This window comes from Acipenser ruthenus, chromosome 9 (assembly GCF_902713425.1).
Source record: "Acipenser ruthenus chromosome 9, fAciRut3.2 maternal haplotype, whole genome shotgun sequence".
Taxonomy (NCBI): Eukaryota; Metazoa; Chordata; class Actinopteri; order Acipenseriformes; family Acipenseridae; genus Acipenser; species Acipenser ruthenus.
In genome coordinates, this window is record NC_081197.1 from 48,974,130 (window position 1) to 48,992,712 (window position 18,583).

Consider the following 18,583-nt stretch of genomic DNA (forward strand, 5'->3'; position numbering starts at 1 on the left):
ATGTCACTTTTGCTTTTCTCCTTCTTATCAGGCCACTCTGCAGGACCTAGAGCAAAGGCATCCTCAGCTGGAAGATCTGATTACTGTGGCACAGAACCTGAAGAACAAGACCAACAATCCGGAGGCTCGAGCCACCATCACTGACCGCAGTAAGTACCACTGCTGCACTACTCTGGAAAATTAGGAATGGGTACCACAGTATGTGAATTGCAGGAGTTTTTTGGGTTGTGCTGAAATATAGAAACAAGTGTTTCATACAGTTCTGTATGTCAGTTGTTATGTCACCTGATGCCTTTTCAAATATAAACTTGTATTTTAGTTTTTTATTGTCACTGGAGTGTATAAGGTTATGCTTTCAAAATACTTTTAAAAGATAACAATACAGTTGATAGTTCCATAAGATACACAGTAGCCAGCCTTTTTTTAAAAGAAATATAGCATGTGCCTGAAGGTTTTAGATCTAAGTGAGTCTGGAGTCTAACCAGTCCAATAGTCATCAGCGGGGGCTGGGGTGTGACGTATAGGGGAGGAGGGGGCATCAGTCTGATGCTGAAATCTGCAGGTGATCAGACAGAATTCTAAGGCAAAACAATAAGAAACTAGTGCCAGATAGAATGCCTGAATACTGTGCCACGTAACTGACAGACACCACAAGTGTATGAGGAATTAAAACAAGATGTTTCTCACAGGGTAAAGAATAATTTTCTGAGGTCATTTTTGTGCCAGTTTGCATTGGGTTTTTTGGTAGTTTGGGAGTTTACCTAGACAAGTTCTATTAATTTTGATAACCTACTGTTATTGTAGATAATATTTGTTTGCGCCATCGAGTTATTGATATTTGTAATAAAACTGAATATTACGAGAAATAATTGTGGCTGTACAGTACCACTGTGCTGGAATACATAAACCAAAAACCATTATACAGGACTGAATTGAACACACCATGGCTGGAATAAGGAATAATGTACCATTGATTTGTAAACTCAAGCCAACCTTGAAATTTGAACATGGTTATAAAATTGAACTATTTAGTGAAGGAGGAAAGTGACCTTGAAGCTAGAAATTCACTGCATCCTTAGCTGGGTTCAGATACTGCTATATAACCAGACAAAGGTTTTTGTATGTATTGGACTTGTATGTACTACACTTTGCTTTTAACTAAAATTCATTTTTGTACTGTTATATCCTAGGTGTACAGATCCATCCAAATATTTTCTTAGCCCCTCTAAATAACAAGGTGTTGAAGGACCAGTGAGGCATACACTGCAGCTATGCCATTCTGTACTACCATTTAGATGATTACAGTTACCCATTGGCATGTTAAATACCTCTTAACTTAGCAGGTGCAGGACAATTATTACAGTGTCTGATTGGTAGGAGGTGCAATTGTATGTGTAGTCTCTAGAGGTCTGTTGCTAACAGATGATTTAATGTAACTCATCTGAAAAAGATTACTTGTATATCCATATTTGGACCTCTTTTCAACACAGACTCTCACATTTTGGTGATTTTGGTAATATTTTAAAATAACGGTCACAAATGAACATGCAATTAAATTGAATCCCCTGGTAATAACATAGAAACTTAAAAATTGTTTTCTACTGGTGATACTGCAGTCAGGCAAAAGCTTCATAAATCAAGTACAGTTTATCTTTAAAAAACTGTAGCAAAACCAGATGCTAAAAGGAACCAATTTAACATTACTGCATGTTGGATGTTAATTATTGCATTCTTCCTTTTCATTAACCTTGGAATTATGTTTTGCCTAGTGTTAAATAAAAACATGGCTGAGACCAAACAGTATTGGATGGTAAATCATTTTTTTAATTCACAGACTTGTTTTTTTCTGTTTTTCATTTAATGAACAACTTTGTGTCAACTACAAAGAGCTCACAAAGTAACATTTGCCTTTGCTCCAGTGGGATTCGGGTTAGCAGAATTCCCTATCCTGAGACTGTGGGTTGCAAAAAAAGGAATGATGTGTAGACATGTTGGGACATGTTGGGACTGAGCATCTTAACCACTATACAAAAAAAATGTATATCACTGACAGAATCCGTAATGTTCTCCCCCTGCTCCATATACTTCTTGATTTGCAGTAGTCAATCTGAGATCTTAGTCATGGCACTAATTTAACAAGAAGTAGGCCAGGCACAAACTGGTCGGGGCATGGGACGTAACTTAAAATATCGTGACAGTCACAATTTTATTAGGATGTCAGGTCATCCTAGTGAGACCTGTGTAAAATAAATTATTAAAAATAAATTTTACCACTATTACTCAAAACCAAAATAAACAACAATGGTCTGCAGATTGAAAGTTTTATCCACAGAAGACAGAGAGAATTTTGTGGAAGAGCAGAATAACACAAGTACTCTTAGAAAAACAATAAGCGACATCAATTTTATAAGAAATTACCTCAACCACGTGCCCTCCACGAGATGTTAGTCTGACGGCCCTCAGAATGCCACCCTCCAAAAAAGCCATGCTAATTTTCTACTCCAGTTCTTAGTATTAATACATGTAGTTTTCCCTCTCCCCCGGCTGAAAAAAAAATAAAAAAAAATACTGAAGTTTAAAATTAATTAATAAAAAAGGTTGTTTTCCAATGTTATTCTTAATTTTTTTTGTTATTCTTTAATTGTTAAAAATAAACACTGCTAGTTCAACAATTTCTGTCTGTTATATCACCATGTATTATAACAAATAATAGACACCAATAATATATTCAATCTGGCACTATCCTGATTTATATGTCTCCTCAAACCTTTGATAGAATAACAGCCTTATATGCGCAGTTGGGTGTATATTATTATTATTATTATTATTATTATTATTATTATTATTATTAGTAGTAGTAGTAGTAGTAGTAGTAGTAGTAGTAGTAGTAGTAGTAGTAGTAGTAGTAGTATCAAAGTGGGCTTCACACTTCTGATAAACTGCACTACCCCCTGAGAGGGCCAGATTAACCTATAAGCAAATTACGCTATAGCGTAGGGCCCCCAGCAGAATTGGGGCCCCTGCGAGGTCGCGTTTGTTTGGAACATTCTTCATAAAAACTGCATGCGGGCGGACGGACCCACACACAGGAAGAGAGGCGCACAGAAGCTTGCTTTTGGTTAATTTTGTTCTTTTATGACGGCTAGACATTTCTTTCTCGATTACAGCATACCTGAGTCTTTCATGCAAGCAGCTTCCTGCTAATGTACAATGCCAAATGCCTATGCCCTCTACCTCCTGGGAGAGATCCATCCCTAGTCCTACTACCTAAGAGGCATCAGTCTGCAGGATTAAAACCTCAATTTACTTATTCATTTATTTCAGTTTTAGGGCCAATTTAAAAACCTGTCCTGTCTTAAATGTGCACAGTATGCCTCTTTAAATTTTAGAATTGTTCCTTTTTCATTTGAGGGTTGGAATTTTAGAAAAAAGGCGGGTAAAGGTAAACGTGTACAATGCAGGAGGCTGAAGGAAATTCAAATGTGGATTCTCTGCAGCCGACAAGAAGGGTTTAAGTCCATAGTGTTTGTTTCTCTTGATACAAAAGAAAACCCAAATAGAAGTAAAGGACAAAAGTTATTCCCTTTTTTTTGTTAAACTACATTGTTTTATTTGTTCTATTGAATGTAATGCTACTACTGGTCCATAGAAGGAATCTACAAACAGGTTTGGTGGGTGGGGGGTTGTTTTTGTTTTGCTATATATATATATAATTCTACTGCTATTGTATATTTTAGCGGCTGAACTTTCAAATAAACTAACAAAACCACTGACCCATTAACCTCAGTGGATATTATATTATGCACTTGCTAATGCTTGTGTACTTTACTGCCTGGGACTGAAGCTTTTTTTATGTCTGTGATCCATATGGCATCATTTTGTGTTCTATGTTCCCACAGATGTTTGAATGTTAATTAAACTGATCATCAACAACAGTGAGATTTAATTATTATCACTCGCATGTGATTTCTGTCGCATGGTACAAGGCAATAAAGGCATACACAGTTTAACAAGCCTCATGCCCAGCTATGATCAGCAAAGAAAAAAAATCCTATATAAAGTGTTCAGATAAGTTATCTAATTCAATTCGAAGACGCTTCCTCATTATTATTGATATTATTGATTGGTACTGAAAACATGCATAAATTGAAAATAAAGTAAAATAAATATCATCTTGCATCTACGATGTTGTGTACAGTGCACTCACACCTATTTCAAACTTTGCATATGATTCGTATCAAATTAGTTTTATACTGGGCTTGTTTGTATCTGAATATCTCATAGGGAGCTCAAAGCAACCCAAGAACACATATGAATGAGTTTCAACGGGGCTGACGGACCAACCTGTAATGTATGAACTATCCTTAAGAGTGCAGAAAATATAAACCGTGTTCACAGTGCTGTATTGGGGCATAACAGTGGAACTCTATAAAAAACAATATAGGTTATGTAATAACTGAAGACAGATGGACACACTGATGACGTTTCTCACATTTTTATATGGCAGCTTCGGGAGAATATACATTTTTCCCTCCATAATAAATTATAAAGTGAAACGCCAATCACATTGAATATAAAAGCTTTTTTTTTTTTTTTTAAATGCAATTCTCATTTCTGCATAACATAAAAGTGCCTAATTTTGGTTTGAAACTGGAAAATTAATGGTTTCCATGCACAGAAGTGATGGAAAATACTGTACAGTGACTGCATCTGTATTTGTCACTTTCATTTTTAAAATGTTTTTGTGCAAACTCCATGGCCGAACAAGTATTTAAGAAAAATAAAACCATGCTCGGTTCTTCTCAGTGCTGTGAAAGAGCGGGCTGGAAATGTCCGCTCTGCACTCCACTCCAGCATCTACCACGCTCCGCTCCCCTGCTCTGCTCCCCTGCTCCATATACAAATTATGGGTTAGCGTAGGGCCCCAGTGTCCTTTAATCCGGCCCTGCCCCCTGAGGTGGTTTCCAGTCCTGTTCGCGAGTACGGTATTAAACACTGCATAATGTAGACGCAAACCATATTTAACACTTTTAAGCCAGTTTAAAGGCAACTAATGCGGTTTAAAGGCATAGTGTGGACTTGGCCTAAATTAGGTTTAACAACTGTGTCACATAGAAGATATTTTATCTGTGTTAACATAATGAAAGTGAAACCATGAGCCAATATTATCTGGAAGAACTTCTCGATGAGCAACCCCCGAGAGAAATAATGGCAATCCAGCTTTTTTTTTTTTTAAACATGATTTTAATAAGGACGTACCTGGTACATCCGGCAGCACTGAGCAAGCTTTTTTGAGGACGTCCAATAGCAGTCAAGTGGTTAATTGTGAAGGTTATGATATCACATTTATGCATTTGGGTATTAACATCACCCATAAATCTCTTGTTGGTAGGTACAATGTTTACCCTGAAAGAACTGCTGAAGAAATAATGTGTACTATTCCATAGTATACTGTAAGCTTCTTAAACTCATACTTTCCCTAAGTTAACACTTCATTAAGTAGGTAATGAGTTCCATATAAACCCTGGATTTAAACTGCTACGGTGATCATAATATCTTATGCATCAGTAGGTCTTAAAGTATATTAAGGCTCCCACTACTGCAGCTCTTATTAATGATAATATTGTATGTGTTTGTCAGGGAGGGAGGCTCATTTCATTAACTCTGTGTTCTGTTTTGGTATCCATTTATTTGCAAGTTACATTTCTGCAAGAAACCTTATTCCCTTTAAATCAGTTTTTGATGGACTGGTAATTAAAAGTACCATCATCTTCAGAAGGAAAAATTGATTTCTGTAACAGGATTTCATTTGTCTTCTGTTAGCGTTCAGTTTGCATTTTGTCTTCAATCTGATCAGGCCCTTCTGTTTTTCCACTGAACGCCATTACATTTAGTGTTAGTTCAGGGTTATGCAGTTATGTCACAATTCATAGCTAACCTGCAAGGCCAAATGTTTTACACCAGTGAATATCCCTCTAATGTGACGCACACCCGGGGAACTTGCGGTTACAGGAATAAGATATTTCACTTTCAACTGTAGAGACCACAGTTCAAGATCTGACCAACACCCAAGGGGAATATACTTGATGATCAGCAGCTTTTTTTTATTGCTGCTGTATTATATTTCCTGGGATATATAGAGAGAAAAGCACAAGTGGCAGTGGATTGATCTCAGCTTGATTACAGCTGATCAGTAACAATGAATTCCTTGGGCATATACACTGTAGCTGGTTATTCCACTTGAACCCCACCCACACTCCTCTCCCTTCTCTCTTGTGATTCACTGCTGTGCACTAATTGCTCATAATATCCTAAATTAATATACTATTGCTTATGAGTTTGCCAGAACCAGTGCTCTGAAATGACAAGGTCTGCTTTTATGCTGAGCAGAAAATAATGCGACATGAGTTTGTTTTTGGTGGTTATAATGCATTGAGGATATATGATAAAATAATACAATTATTATTATTCATATTGTTTTTTTTGTGGTTGTGGTGCAAATTCATTCATCTTGCTGAATGTGTTCCATATGTTGTTATTATAGGCTACCTTTTTTCTACTCTTTTTTCAGTAATAAAATACCAGTTTTATCGTAACCCAATTAGTAGCTATCACTCAGTACACTGCATGTATGATTCCCAAGGCCAATCATTTGTTACATCGCCATTGGTATCTAGTTGAATGTTATTGGCTCAATATTTGCACACTACAGGCAATAACTTCTTAGGAAACTGGGCCAGAGCTTTTCAATAAGAAAGAAAATGTTACCTGTATAAATGGTAGAAATGTGTTTTTGACTTTGTGGTTATGTGTCTAGGCTTCAAATTGTGGTGGTTGCTAAGCACCGGCTTGAACCATGTACCTGTGATGCTGGGTTCCAATCCAAATAAATACATGTTTTTTATTCTTAAAATATTTCACTCATTGATATTTTAATTGATTAATTATATGAATCTAGTAACTAGAATGGCTGTATGGCTTTGAAGAGAAGGGGAGTGCGGGGCAGAGATATTGTTGATCAACGAATCCTCAGTTTGTGTTACAAATCCACAGAAAACTGTTTATTCATCAACAAAACCACAGTCAGAACAATTCAACAGAAAAGCAAATACCACTTTATTATGTAACAATCATTTAAACAATTAGTGCATTATAGTATTACACATTTCAGCATTTCATATTATTTACTAAAAGTAATATTATTTACATTAACATAATGTAAAAAAAAAAAACTTTTTCATAATTTCTAATTCATTTCCACATAAACACCCCCCTTCTAATTTTTATTTCACATATCTTCTGGACAGGTTCAGGAACAACAGCAATTTCATCATCACTTAGTAAATCTCCATCAATTGCACAGATATTAGATTTAAACTCAGCTTTTGCATGTCTTTCGTTTAACCATTGTTCAAACAAGCTTACAACTCACTTACATTTTGCCTGAGCACTTCTCAAAAACCAATCGCTGGCAATGATATTTACTAAACTGTCAATAACTTTACTCTCCGTTCCTGGTTCACTTTTATTTTTATTAGCATTTTTATTTTTCTAATGCCACTTTCATTTAAAACAAAGTTGTTGCTACTATCTTCACTTACAACAGACATTTTTGTCTGTGTAAGTGGGATTTCAAACTCAAACTCCAAGAAACTCATGTCAACATTTCCATAATATGAGAGAAACATTTTAACTGTTTAAACTGAGCGTAACAAAAGAGCAAAAACCAAATCCAATTACCAAATTAACAATCAATTGAATCTCTTTATCAAACAAATATCAATAAGGAAGAAATATTTTAAGTGGCAGTGTTGAATCAGTAAGAAAATAATCCAGTTTCTTGAGCCTAATGGCACTTGAAACAGGGAATCATTTTTAGTGATTCAACACTTACCATGGTTTATCCCTTACTGAAATAATGATTTTATTGCTGAAAACCATTGTCATTTTATTTTTAGCCAGTCTAAAGAAACCCTATTTTAGCTTCTGTTGACGACTAACTTGCATACTTATTAAGTAGACTTTCCAAGAGCATTTTTATATATCTTCTTCATTTCTAGACACTACTGTGCCTTTTACAAGCGAACTGTCTGTGAACCTAAGTGGAATGTAATTTATTTGCAAGCTTTAGTCTGTATTTAGATAGCACACGTGGGAATATCGATTAGCTATATTACCAAGTTTCACACTGTGCTTAGAAAACAGAGAAATATTGTAATTTGTTGAAAATAACAGTCTTCAAGTTAAACATTTTATAGTGTGCTAACTGGCACTTCTTAAACATGCAAGCATTATTTCTTGCTTTTTCACTAGAATCCCTTTGGGCTCACATTGTATATTCTTAAATCTTTACATACTTAAAGTACTTATGTCATATGTTTATATGTGCATACAGTGGATGTAGGTCATGGTAGTCTACTTTATCATGATACTTCTAGTTCTAATTTTGTATTTACAGCAGTGGGGGCATTGTTGTTACATTCAAGTACTATGGATTTAAAAACAGATTCATATTATTGCTGTTTATTAACAGAACGTGGCTTTTATCTTTTACTACTGCACATTCAAATTATAATTATAATCTTATTTAATCTGGATTCCTCTTGTTGTGTGAATAATTACAGTATGGTACTGATACCTCTCTTCATGACAAACCAATGTGAGTAGAGTAGAATTTTGAAGGTTAGTATTCTATGTGATTCTAAGTATAAGACTGAAGGGGAATTCTTACAGTATGTTTGTGTGGAGTTTGTGTGGAGCCTCAGTTAAGATCCAAACTTTTTCAATCTAAATATATTTAAAAATGAACAAAATACAAAACAAACAATATTCACATAGCCTAAAGCAGTGCTGTCCAATAGAAATCGCTGACTAGACACAGGCATGGCTACAGCGACACCGAACAACACAAGTTAGTGGTAAAATCAACAAACAACAACACAATAATGTTGTTTTTTTAACACACGTCTATGTTTACATGTGTATTTACTGAACAAACATCTACCAGCATTCAGTGTGAAACTTTGCAGTCTTTCTCTTTCATCAAAGTTTGGAATTCTGGCATTCATTCATCAGACATGGCACATCTAGTGCAGCTTCTAGGTTTATGTCCAGCAGCTGCAAATGGCGCTTTGACTTCATCAGTGATTGCTGTGAATGTTGACTCACACAACCTGGCGTTTTCACTCGTGTTAAAGAGGATTTTTTCACACACGACTTGAGCGAGGCAAGGTAAGTGGCACGAAATGCTTTTACAAAGCTGTCACTTCGCAGCAGTGTTGACACTTTGAAATGGTAGGGATTTTTAATTTATTTTTTTGCTTTTTGTGTTGCTCGCCTTGCTCAAATCGTGTATGTGTAAATCCAATGATCACTGCTTTTTGTCTTACCATTTTACCAACAAACGCACAGAGAGGTCAAAGTACACATGCATACACTGTGTATGTATTGAGATCACCTGCATGACGACAGTGTCTATTACTCATTTTTTATTTACAAATCAAAAATGCAATTCGCATAATCTTGATTCCCAATTCACCACATGTGACTAGTGGCTAATGTATTAGACAACAGTGGTCTAAAGCTATCTCTGTTACCAGACCAACAAGCATAGGCATCTGTTCTTCTTGAGTCCTGCGCTGAACTGACTCTAGCAGCTAGTACTGTGCCTAAAAACATGAACCCCATCCCTACCAAAACCATACACATATATACTTGTGCACGGCATCTGGAGGCTGTGTGGTCCGGTGGTTAAAGAAAAGGGCTTGTAACCAGCAAGTGTCCGGTTCAAATCCCGACAAGTCACTTAACCTCCTCGTGCTCTGTTTTTCGGGTGAGACGTTGTTGTAAGTGACTCTGCAGCTGATGCATAGTTCACACACCCTAGTCTCTGTAAGTCGCCTTGGATAAAGGAGTCTTCTAAATGAACAAATAATAAATAATAATAATCTGCCCTGCCACAATTGGGTAGAGGGATTATTTCATTAAAATATCTATACTACTGCAGGCAAAAGGCCTTTTCAAACAAATAAGTCTAGTCAATGTGGATGCAATTAGGTGTATTCAGCACCTCTCGTGTTTTGTACATTTGCAAAATGTTGTTTTAAAACAGATACCCAAGTGGTCTACTTATAACCATGGCAACACAACAAAATTTCAGCGCCCAGCACCAAACCAAAGCAGTGAATGCAGTGAGAATCTAAAAGAAAGATAAATGATAAATACAGTACTGGTCACATAGGTACTGAAAAATCTGAATGAAAAACGATATTTAAAAAACCTTCAGTGCCAACCTGTAACAACTATAAAGCTATGAACTATCAGTGCTCATTATTTGAATCTCATGCTGTTTTTTTCAGTCTCCCTTTTGAAAAGCAATGCGGGAGGTTGACATAAAATAAAATAAAGTGTATACTATACCTACCATCTCACCACCAAAAAGCACAGAATAACCTGAAGTAACATGTTCAGATGATAGTAGTAAATGATGACTGGGAGACATTCTGTTCTGTATCCACTCCTGCTCTCGCTTGCCTAATAAGGATTTATAGGTCAATGTCTGCATCCTGACCTTTAATGAATAAATTGTATCACCGGTTTGCCAATTTTCTACTGTACTGTTCTTTTTATGCTATAAAACATACAGCAAGAGTTCTGTCATGTTCAAATCTCCGGGTAAAACAGAGTAATGAAAATAAAACATAAAAAGGGTTACTGGAATAATATGCCATCATTTATAGGGACTTTTATTCCAGGGGATGGTTGTTGTAGTTTGCTGTTTGGTCCATGGCTGATGATTTTATTGTCAGTGAGTAATGCAGTTATAATATGAAAGGTGACCATGAAATTCCATTAAATTATAATGAATGTGTATCATTTTCACATAGTCTAAATAAATATGATCCTGGAGCAGTATTTGATGTGTGCACGTTCTTGTATCTGGGTTTTAATGAGATCTTATAACATCTTTAAAACTATTGCTCTGGTAACAATCAATCCTTAGCCTACAAAATCACCTCTAATTTATTACATTAGATTGAACTAGTAAACGCTGCGATTCAGCACAAACTAACAGGTCGTTTTTTTCACATTATAGCAGACAGGCAGACTTTTCTCTGCCTTTTTTCAGTCTCATAATTTGTTTGATTTGTTTTTTTTATTTTTTTGCTTTTGGTTTCTGAACATTGGGCAGATATCACCACATTGATTAGTCACGTGTACTGTGTCATGATGCGCTCACAATAATAATAATAATAATAATAATAATAATAATAATAATAATAATAATAATAATAATAATAATAGTTGGAAATTTGTAAGATTAACATTTAAAATTTTCAAAATTATTATTATTATTATTATTATTATTATTATTATTATTATTATTATTATTATTATTATTATGATTATTCAAACGTTCTCCTATAGTGCTTTTTGTTTATTTTATTTATTTTATTTATTTTTTTGATCCTACAGTTAAGAATGGAAATCTTATGTGTGCATATTGAAATGTGTTTACCAGCATTGCCAAACAAAACGAAAATACAAAGTATTTATTTAAAAAATACTTTTTTTCTATATTATGACATGTCCTGAATTTTTGGCAGACGTGATAGGGGCATCGGAATCAGGTTTTGCAAACTCCCGGTGACTGGCAGCTGCAGACTTGGGTTTCGGTAGTAGGTTACTGTCGGTGGATTCCGTTTTTCGTTTTGCAACAGCTACCAACGCAACCCAGGGAACATTAGTAATGCTGATGATGTCATCAAAAAGAGGCAGATTTTCATTCTTGAACGACTGTATACCCATTCATAAAGTGCTTTGTGACAGTCGCCCGTTTGCTCAGATCATTTTATGAATAGCAATATGGATGACTTTTGTTCGTTTTAAACTAAATTAATTTTATTAAGGCAGTCAGCAAGTACTTTTTTGAATAGGGGCCTTAGTGTTACCTGCCACCGCAGTGTCTAAGAGAGGAAAGTTGCAGGCACTTAGAAGAATTGATGATAAAAATATTCATCCGACTGCAAAATTCGTGATTAATTTAATTATTCGAATAATTGTTGCATCACTAATATTCATAAAGTTATTAACTTAGCTAATTCATTACAACAAACAAGCACTATTTCAGTAGGCTTTGCTTATATTCTGTTCCATATAAAACGCGACTACGCAAGAGTGTAATCTACATAGACAATGTATACTAGAAGCTGGAGGGATCTTTTTCATCTTAATGAATGTAGATGAAAATCGGTTGCCTGAAGGTTATGTTTTATATTACAACTCTGAAGCAAGTGTAATGATTTGTTATCCGTTGTAATTGATTCTTAATGTGCTGCACAGGTAGTGAATAAAAAGGACCCACTATTTAAACCTCTAAATGCTCCATGGTGGCATGCATGTTACTTTTAAAGGTAGAAGCACTCTGGAACAGTGGGTAATGCACCAATTAAAAGGGGAAAATTAACTGGCAAAATATGTCACAAAATCTAAGTTTTTGTTGCCATAGAAGGAACCGTCTTAACCAGACACTTCCACAATACCACAGTGACACCTCATTGCCCCTAAATGCGAGTAATCTCTAAGCAGTATATGCTCCTCTCACACTCCTATTTGGCTAACAGCTGTAGGCCAGTGAAAATAGTGCCAGGGTTGGTTGTGCCCCTGTATCATGGCTGATCGAGTCTCTACAATACGGACAGTGTTTGCAGGGGTCCTGGTCAGCTAAAGGTGACAGCAACATCTAAGACAGTGGTTTTCAAACGTCTTCGACCGCGCCTCTCTTCTTCTTATCTGTGGTACTTGACCCCCCACCCCTCCACATACATGTACGTATACCAGTAAAACAAACAAAAAAACATGTCACTGGCTTCTCTGTATGTCACTGCTGTTGTGTTTTTTACTTTTGCACAAACCAGCCATCGATCCATCATAATAAGAGTTTACCGATTGTGTCCAATGCTTACTAAAGTGCACACCACATAGTAAACCAATAAACAACTTACATAACCGGATGGCAGCAGACTTTGAGGTGTCAGCAGTAAGATTTGCCTTAAGTTAAATATATATAAGATGTGCACAGTAATTAAAAAAAATAAAAACCTTTTCATGCCCCCCAGGATAGATTCGGCCCCCAGTTTGAGAACCACTGGTCTATGACATGTTGCTGTTCAGCTGGATAGGGAAATTAAATATCACACGATAACTGATTCAAAAGGGAATCGTGTGACAATTAGTCAGATGAAATGTGGCTCCACATTCACAAGTTTTCCTAGAAAGATATGATTTGAATCTGCCTTATTATCTCCCTATAGTGAAGTCTGTCAGGTTTTTCCATATGTCTGGAGAAGCAGTTGGTATTTAACATAGGTTATTGAGGATATCAGATTCTGGGGATATAGTGGGGTGTCTTGTTACTTGACGTACGTACTGTACTACGGTTGACCTTATTTTACAGAAATTAAACAACCATTTTTACTTCCTGTAATGATGCATCGTTTATGTAAAATTGTGAGAGTTTGCAAAACCACATTATTTAGGTGTTAGTTGTAGCAGTAAAAAAAAAGGAAAGTAAGCTTTGGCCCTTGCAAATGTAATTTTTGCAGAGTACACACATTTTAGATTACAAACACAATTATAAACTGCACCTGAGATTTTTTTTTTGTTTTAAATGATCCTCCGTAAACTAAAGGTCCCTATGGTATTACAATTTTGCCTGGGTGCACTCAAATAGACTAAGCCTGTGGCATTACTATTTCCCTGGTTTAATAAAGGCAATTTCTACACTTTTGTAAGTGGTTAACAGTGCTATTACTTTGCTGCCTTGCTTTACTGAATGCTTTGGGGCATGACATTTAATGAAGCAGGATGAGGAGGAAGTAAACAGCTGTGTTAACCTGAAACACTAATGCAAAATCTGCTTAATAAAAAGAAAAATAATAATAAAAACGGTAAATGCCATCACACCAGTAATTACCTTGGTGTCAAGTGTAATAAAAATAAAATATCTTCAAAATGAATATAATTAAATCTGTGTTTTAAAGAGCTGTGTCTCAGCTGTGTTTTTTTATAAGCTTAAATAGCAGTAGCATTGTTTTCGATTTACACACATTTATAATAAAAACAAAACTATACAGTGACATTTGACAAAACTATCTGGTTTTTTTTCTTTCTTCCTGTACTACTCTTTATTGATTTTGTTGTAGATGTTGTGTGTACAGAACGTGGTGTGCTGTCTACCGGGACTCCTTGGTAAAAGAACATCTCAATGGGTTCTCACCCTGGTCAAACAAGAAAGAATAGATTCAAATCAGAGTTCCCCTGCTTTTGTCTCTCATCCTGCAGTAGATAAGATCCAGGTCCAGTGGGAGGAAGTACAGGGCCGGCTCCAGAGCCGAAGGCAGCAGCTACAAGACATGCTGAAGGACTCGAGTCAGTGGCTTGAAGCGAAACAGGAGGCCGAACAGGTGCTGGGGAGGGCCAAAGCCAAGTTGGAGTCATGGAAGGAAATATCTTATACAGTTGAGGCACTGAAGAAACAGAATGCAGATCTAAAGGTAAGAAGGGTTATTTTATTCATTTATTATTCCTTCATAGATGTAAAAAAAAAAAATATATATATATATATATATATATATATATATATATATATATGATTGAATGGGAGTTTATAATTCCTAATATATATATATATATATATATATATATATATATATATATATATATATATATATATATTAGGGATTATAAACTCCCATTCAATCATATCATTTAGACTGCTGGTTTCAGTTTCATTAGCACTCCTTTTACCTAAAGTCACATTAGGTATTACAAGTAACTGACAAAGACATTTTGCAAAATGGGATTATTCAATAAAATAAAAAATATATATAATAAGGTATCTATATATAAATTAACCATTAACAAAAAAGAAACAATATATGACAACAATGTTAGCAAACCAACAGCTCAGAAAAAAACGCCCTCAGCCTTAAAAAATCTTAAAAGATGAGCATATCCACAAAACGGCATGCAGCATTACCTAATGGTAAGAGTCTAATCCAAACTGTAAACTACAAAACAGGCTTGTGTGCAGAATTAAGCCTAATCCTCACTAAGCACAAAACAAATGTGTTATTATTTCTTTTGATCCTCATCCCGTCAGCCCAATAAATCAAATCTAATAAAGTCTCTCCTGTGCTCCTTCAGTCTCTAAATGCTTCCCACTGAAGCAAGTGTAGCCAGCTAGTTTAAGAAGTTAGCAAATAAACTACAAACTGGTAGGGAATTCTGGGACACTTCCTGTTTCTTCTCCATGTGGGTAATTTACATCAGCATACTGGAGTTAGTTTGTAAAATGGCTCCGGCTGTGCAACAGTGTGCTGATGTCTGTCTGCTATACTTGGTTTCGTTTGCAGGAGATGAGCCAAAAATAAACTCTGTTGTACCTGAGTCTGAGCCAGAGTGATTGTGGTCTGGGACAAACAAATAATAATACACAACACAACGCAGAGTACGCTAAAAAAAACAGGTTGTTTTATTCACAGTAATTCATTCAAACCAAAACTAATATTTAGGAGGAGACGCAGCCTAGCTGCCCATCACGTAACCGTGTGGTCCTGCATGCACTGTAGTTTTAATAAGGGTTACATTTTTTTATTATATCTGGTGCCGTGACTCGGATGGGCAGCTTCTAAGGGAAGCGTAAACATAAATTAAATAGACAAATAAAAGGTGAATACGGATTTAAAAAAAAAAAAAAAAAAGATAAAAATAAATAAACAAATAAATAATAATTAAGTAAACAACTAGCGGTTACTAACAAGGCAGACCTATGGCTAAGCAGTTTAGTTCTGGAAAGGGAAAGACAGAAGAATATTCTTCTGGTTTTACTGCTGGATTGAGGGAGGACTGGACACAGAAGATGTCTGAGAGTAGAAAGGGCTGGTCAGAAAGGCCTGTGAAGACAGAACCATCTGGATGGTGTTCTGATGAGGAGGAGGAGACCAGAGCCATGCCCCAGATGACAAAATGCAAAACGTTCCCAGTGGGCCCAACTCCTACCTATGTGCCAGCGATGCATCAGGTGCGAGGTATTCCATTATTCAGCAATAGTAAAGATTGCAGGATTGATATAGAAGACTGGATTAAGGATATCCAATACTTGTTGAGTGCTACACATGTTCCAGCGTCCCTACATTTTGACACACTGGTGCGTTACCTGAGTGGTGGAGCAAGGAAGCTCGTATTGAACCTCCCATTAGAAGAGCAGATCGCCTCCAGAGCCTTTGAGGAGTTGAGGGCTGAGTACAGTGACTGCCATTTATCTCTTGACCCAATGGCAGACTTTTATGAGCGACACCAGCGCCCAGATGAGTCAGCCTCCACCTATGCCATAGAGCTAGATGCCTTATTGAGGAGCATTGAAGAAAAAATAAATGGAGGTGGGGCACTCCAAGACAGGGACTATAAACTCACCCAGCAGTTCATGCGTGGCATAAGTGAGAAAGATGTACGTGATCGTCTTGCCCCCATGCAGCCTCGCTATCTTACGTTCAGGCAGTTACAGGGAGAACTGAGACAGCTGGTGAGGGAGAAAAATTCACTAGGCGACAAGAAGGTGAGAGCAAAGAGTGTTAGCAGCATGCAGCAGGCTGCAGTCAGTGCAGAGGGGAGCATGCAAAGTAATGTTTTGCCCCAGCAGGAAGCAGCAGCCACAAGAGGGTTAAGTGATGCCGTTCAGAGTCTTACCACCCTAGTTCAGGACCTTGCCACTCACCAGAGACAGCAGTCTGAGAAGATGGGGCGTTTGGAGGCCATGGTTATGCAACAAACTGCTACTACCTACAGGTATGTCCCCACCAGTAGCCAAGGAAGTGGTAATGGAGCAGCGACTCAGAGACCTCCGCGTCGCCAGGAGCCCTTTGTGTGCCATCGGTGTGGTCAAGTTGGCCACATCGCTCGGGGGTGCCGTAACCAGCCAAATGCTTATGCTGTGCAGCACAGTGTAGGAGAAAACAATTCTCATTTAAACTAGTACAGCCTGACACTGAGGGGCAAGTGGAGGGCAACGAAAACAAGACCAGCCCTATAGTTACCTGTGTTCACAGTGCGCCACAGATGGAGTGCAGTGGGGAGACAAATTCTTCCAGTTTAGTTGGCCCAATGAATGAAGATTTTGTTGTGGTGAATAGTGTCCCCTGTAGAGCCCTAATTGATTCAGGATCCCAGATTACATCAATTACTGAGGAGTTTTGGCACCAACACCCCACCCTCAGAAACCTGAGACCAGATGAGGTTGATATCCGCATAGAAGGGGCTGGAGGTCACGAGGTCCCACATCAAGGGGTGTTGCGTTTGAATTTGTCTTTTCTAGACCAGACCTATGCGGCTGTTCCAGTTTTCGTTGTGCCGGCGACACAGTACCGAAAGTCTGTACCACTTCTGTTAGGAACAAATGTTATTAGGGCTAGCAAGCAGGACTTAGAAAAACGGCTGGGCAGAGAGTTCCCTAGCTGCCTGAAAGATGAACATCCAGCCTGGCATGCTGCCTACCAACAGGTGAGGGTGAAGTCACCCGGAAGGGAGCCCAAGACGGTGTCACAAGTTCGTTATGCAGGAAAACAGCCAGTGAAAATTAAGCCTGGGGAACACAGATGCATAACAGTCAAGGCTCCATGGTCTCGTGATAGGAGTCCATACACTGTACTTATCGGACCTCCAGATGGCAAACAGTTTATTAAAAACATGGTGGTGGAAGAAGCAGTGGCAGATGTGGTCCATGGGCGGACTCTAGTGCACCTCTACAACCAAAGCACATACAATATTGTTATAAAAAGGGGCCAGACAGTAGCTAGCATCTCTGCACTGAGCAGCGTAGAAGCAGTGGTTCCCTCTGACCCTACCCCGGATCTAGGTAGCACAGCCGGTTCGTCGCATGATCAACAAAGTTCTTCCCCACCAGATAAAGCACCAGTTCAATCGGACATTCCGGAGATGGATTTGAAGGAGGCAGCAGTGCTGAACCAGGAACAACAGGAAAGGCTGGAAGAACTGCTCCGGAGGAACTCTGATGTGTTTTCAGTTAATCAGTTCGACCTTGGATGTACATCCGCTGTCAAGCATGAAATACCATTGATTGATAACAAGCCCATGCGCCAGCCTTACCGTAGGATCCCACCAGCCCAGTTTCAGGAGGTTAGACGACATCTACAGGATATGGTTGAAGCGGGAGCCATTAGATCAAGTCAGAGCCCTTATGCCTCACCCATTGTAGTGGCCAGGAAGAAAGACGGCTCAATCCGAGTCTGCATTGACTACAGACAACTAAATGCAAAGACGGTGAGAGATGCATTCCCTATGCCCCGTATTGAGGAGGCCTTGGATGCTCTTGGTGATGCTGAATTCTACTCCACACTGGATCTCACTTCCGGCTACTGGCAGGTAGAGGTGGCTGAACACGACAAGCCCAAAACTGCATTCACTACACCCATGGGCCTGTTTGAGTGCAACCGAATGCCTTTTGGCCTGCAGAATGCACCAGCCACCTTCCAAAGACTGATGACTCACTGCCTGGGAGACCTAA

General features: G+C 37.7%; 1 protein-coding gene across 13 annotated transcripts in view; it reads left to right on the top strand.

Moving 5' to 3' along the window:
- The window catches only part of LOC117405667 (dystrophin-like), a 689,570-nt gene that overhangs the window by 500,888 nt on the left and 170,099 nt on the right, over positions 1-18,583 (top strand). For all 13 annotated transcript variants that reach the window (XM_034008883.3, XM_059030144.1, XM_059030147.1 and 10 more), the window contains 2 exons: positions 32-149; positions 14,344-14,555. In XM_034008883.3, coding sequence (XP_033864774.3) covers positions 32-149; positions 14,344-14,555 — 330 coding nt within the window. The remainder of the gene's footprint in view (positions 1-31; positions 150-14,343; positions 14,556-18,583) is intronic.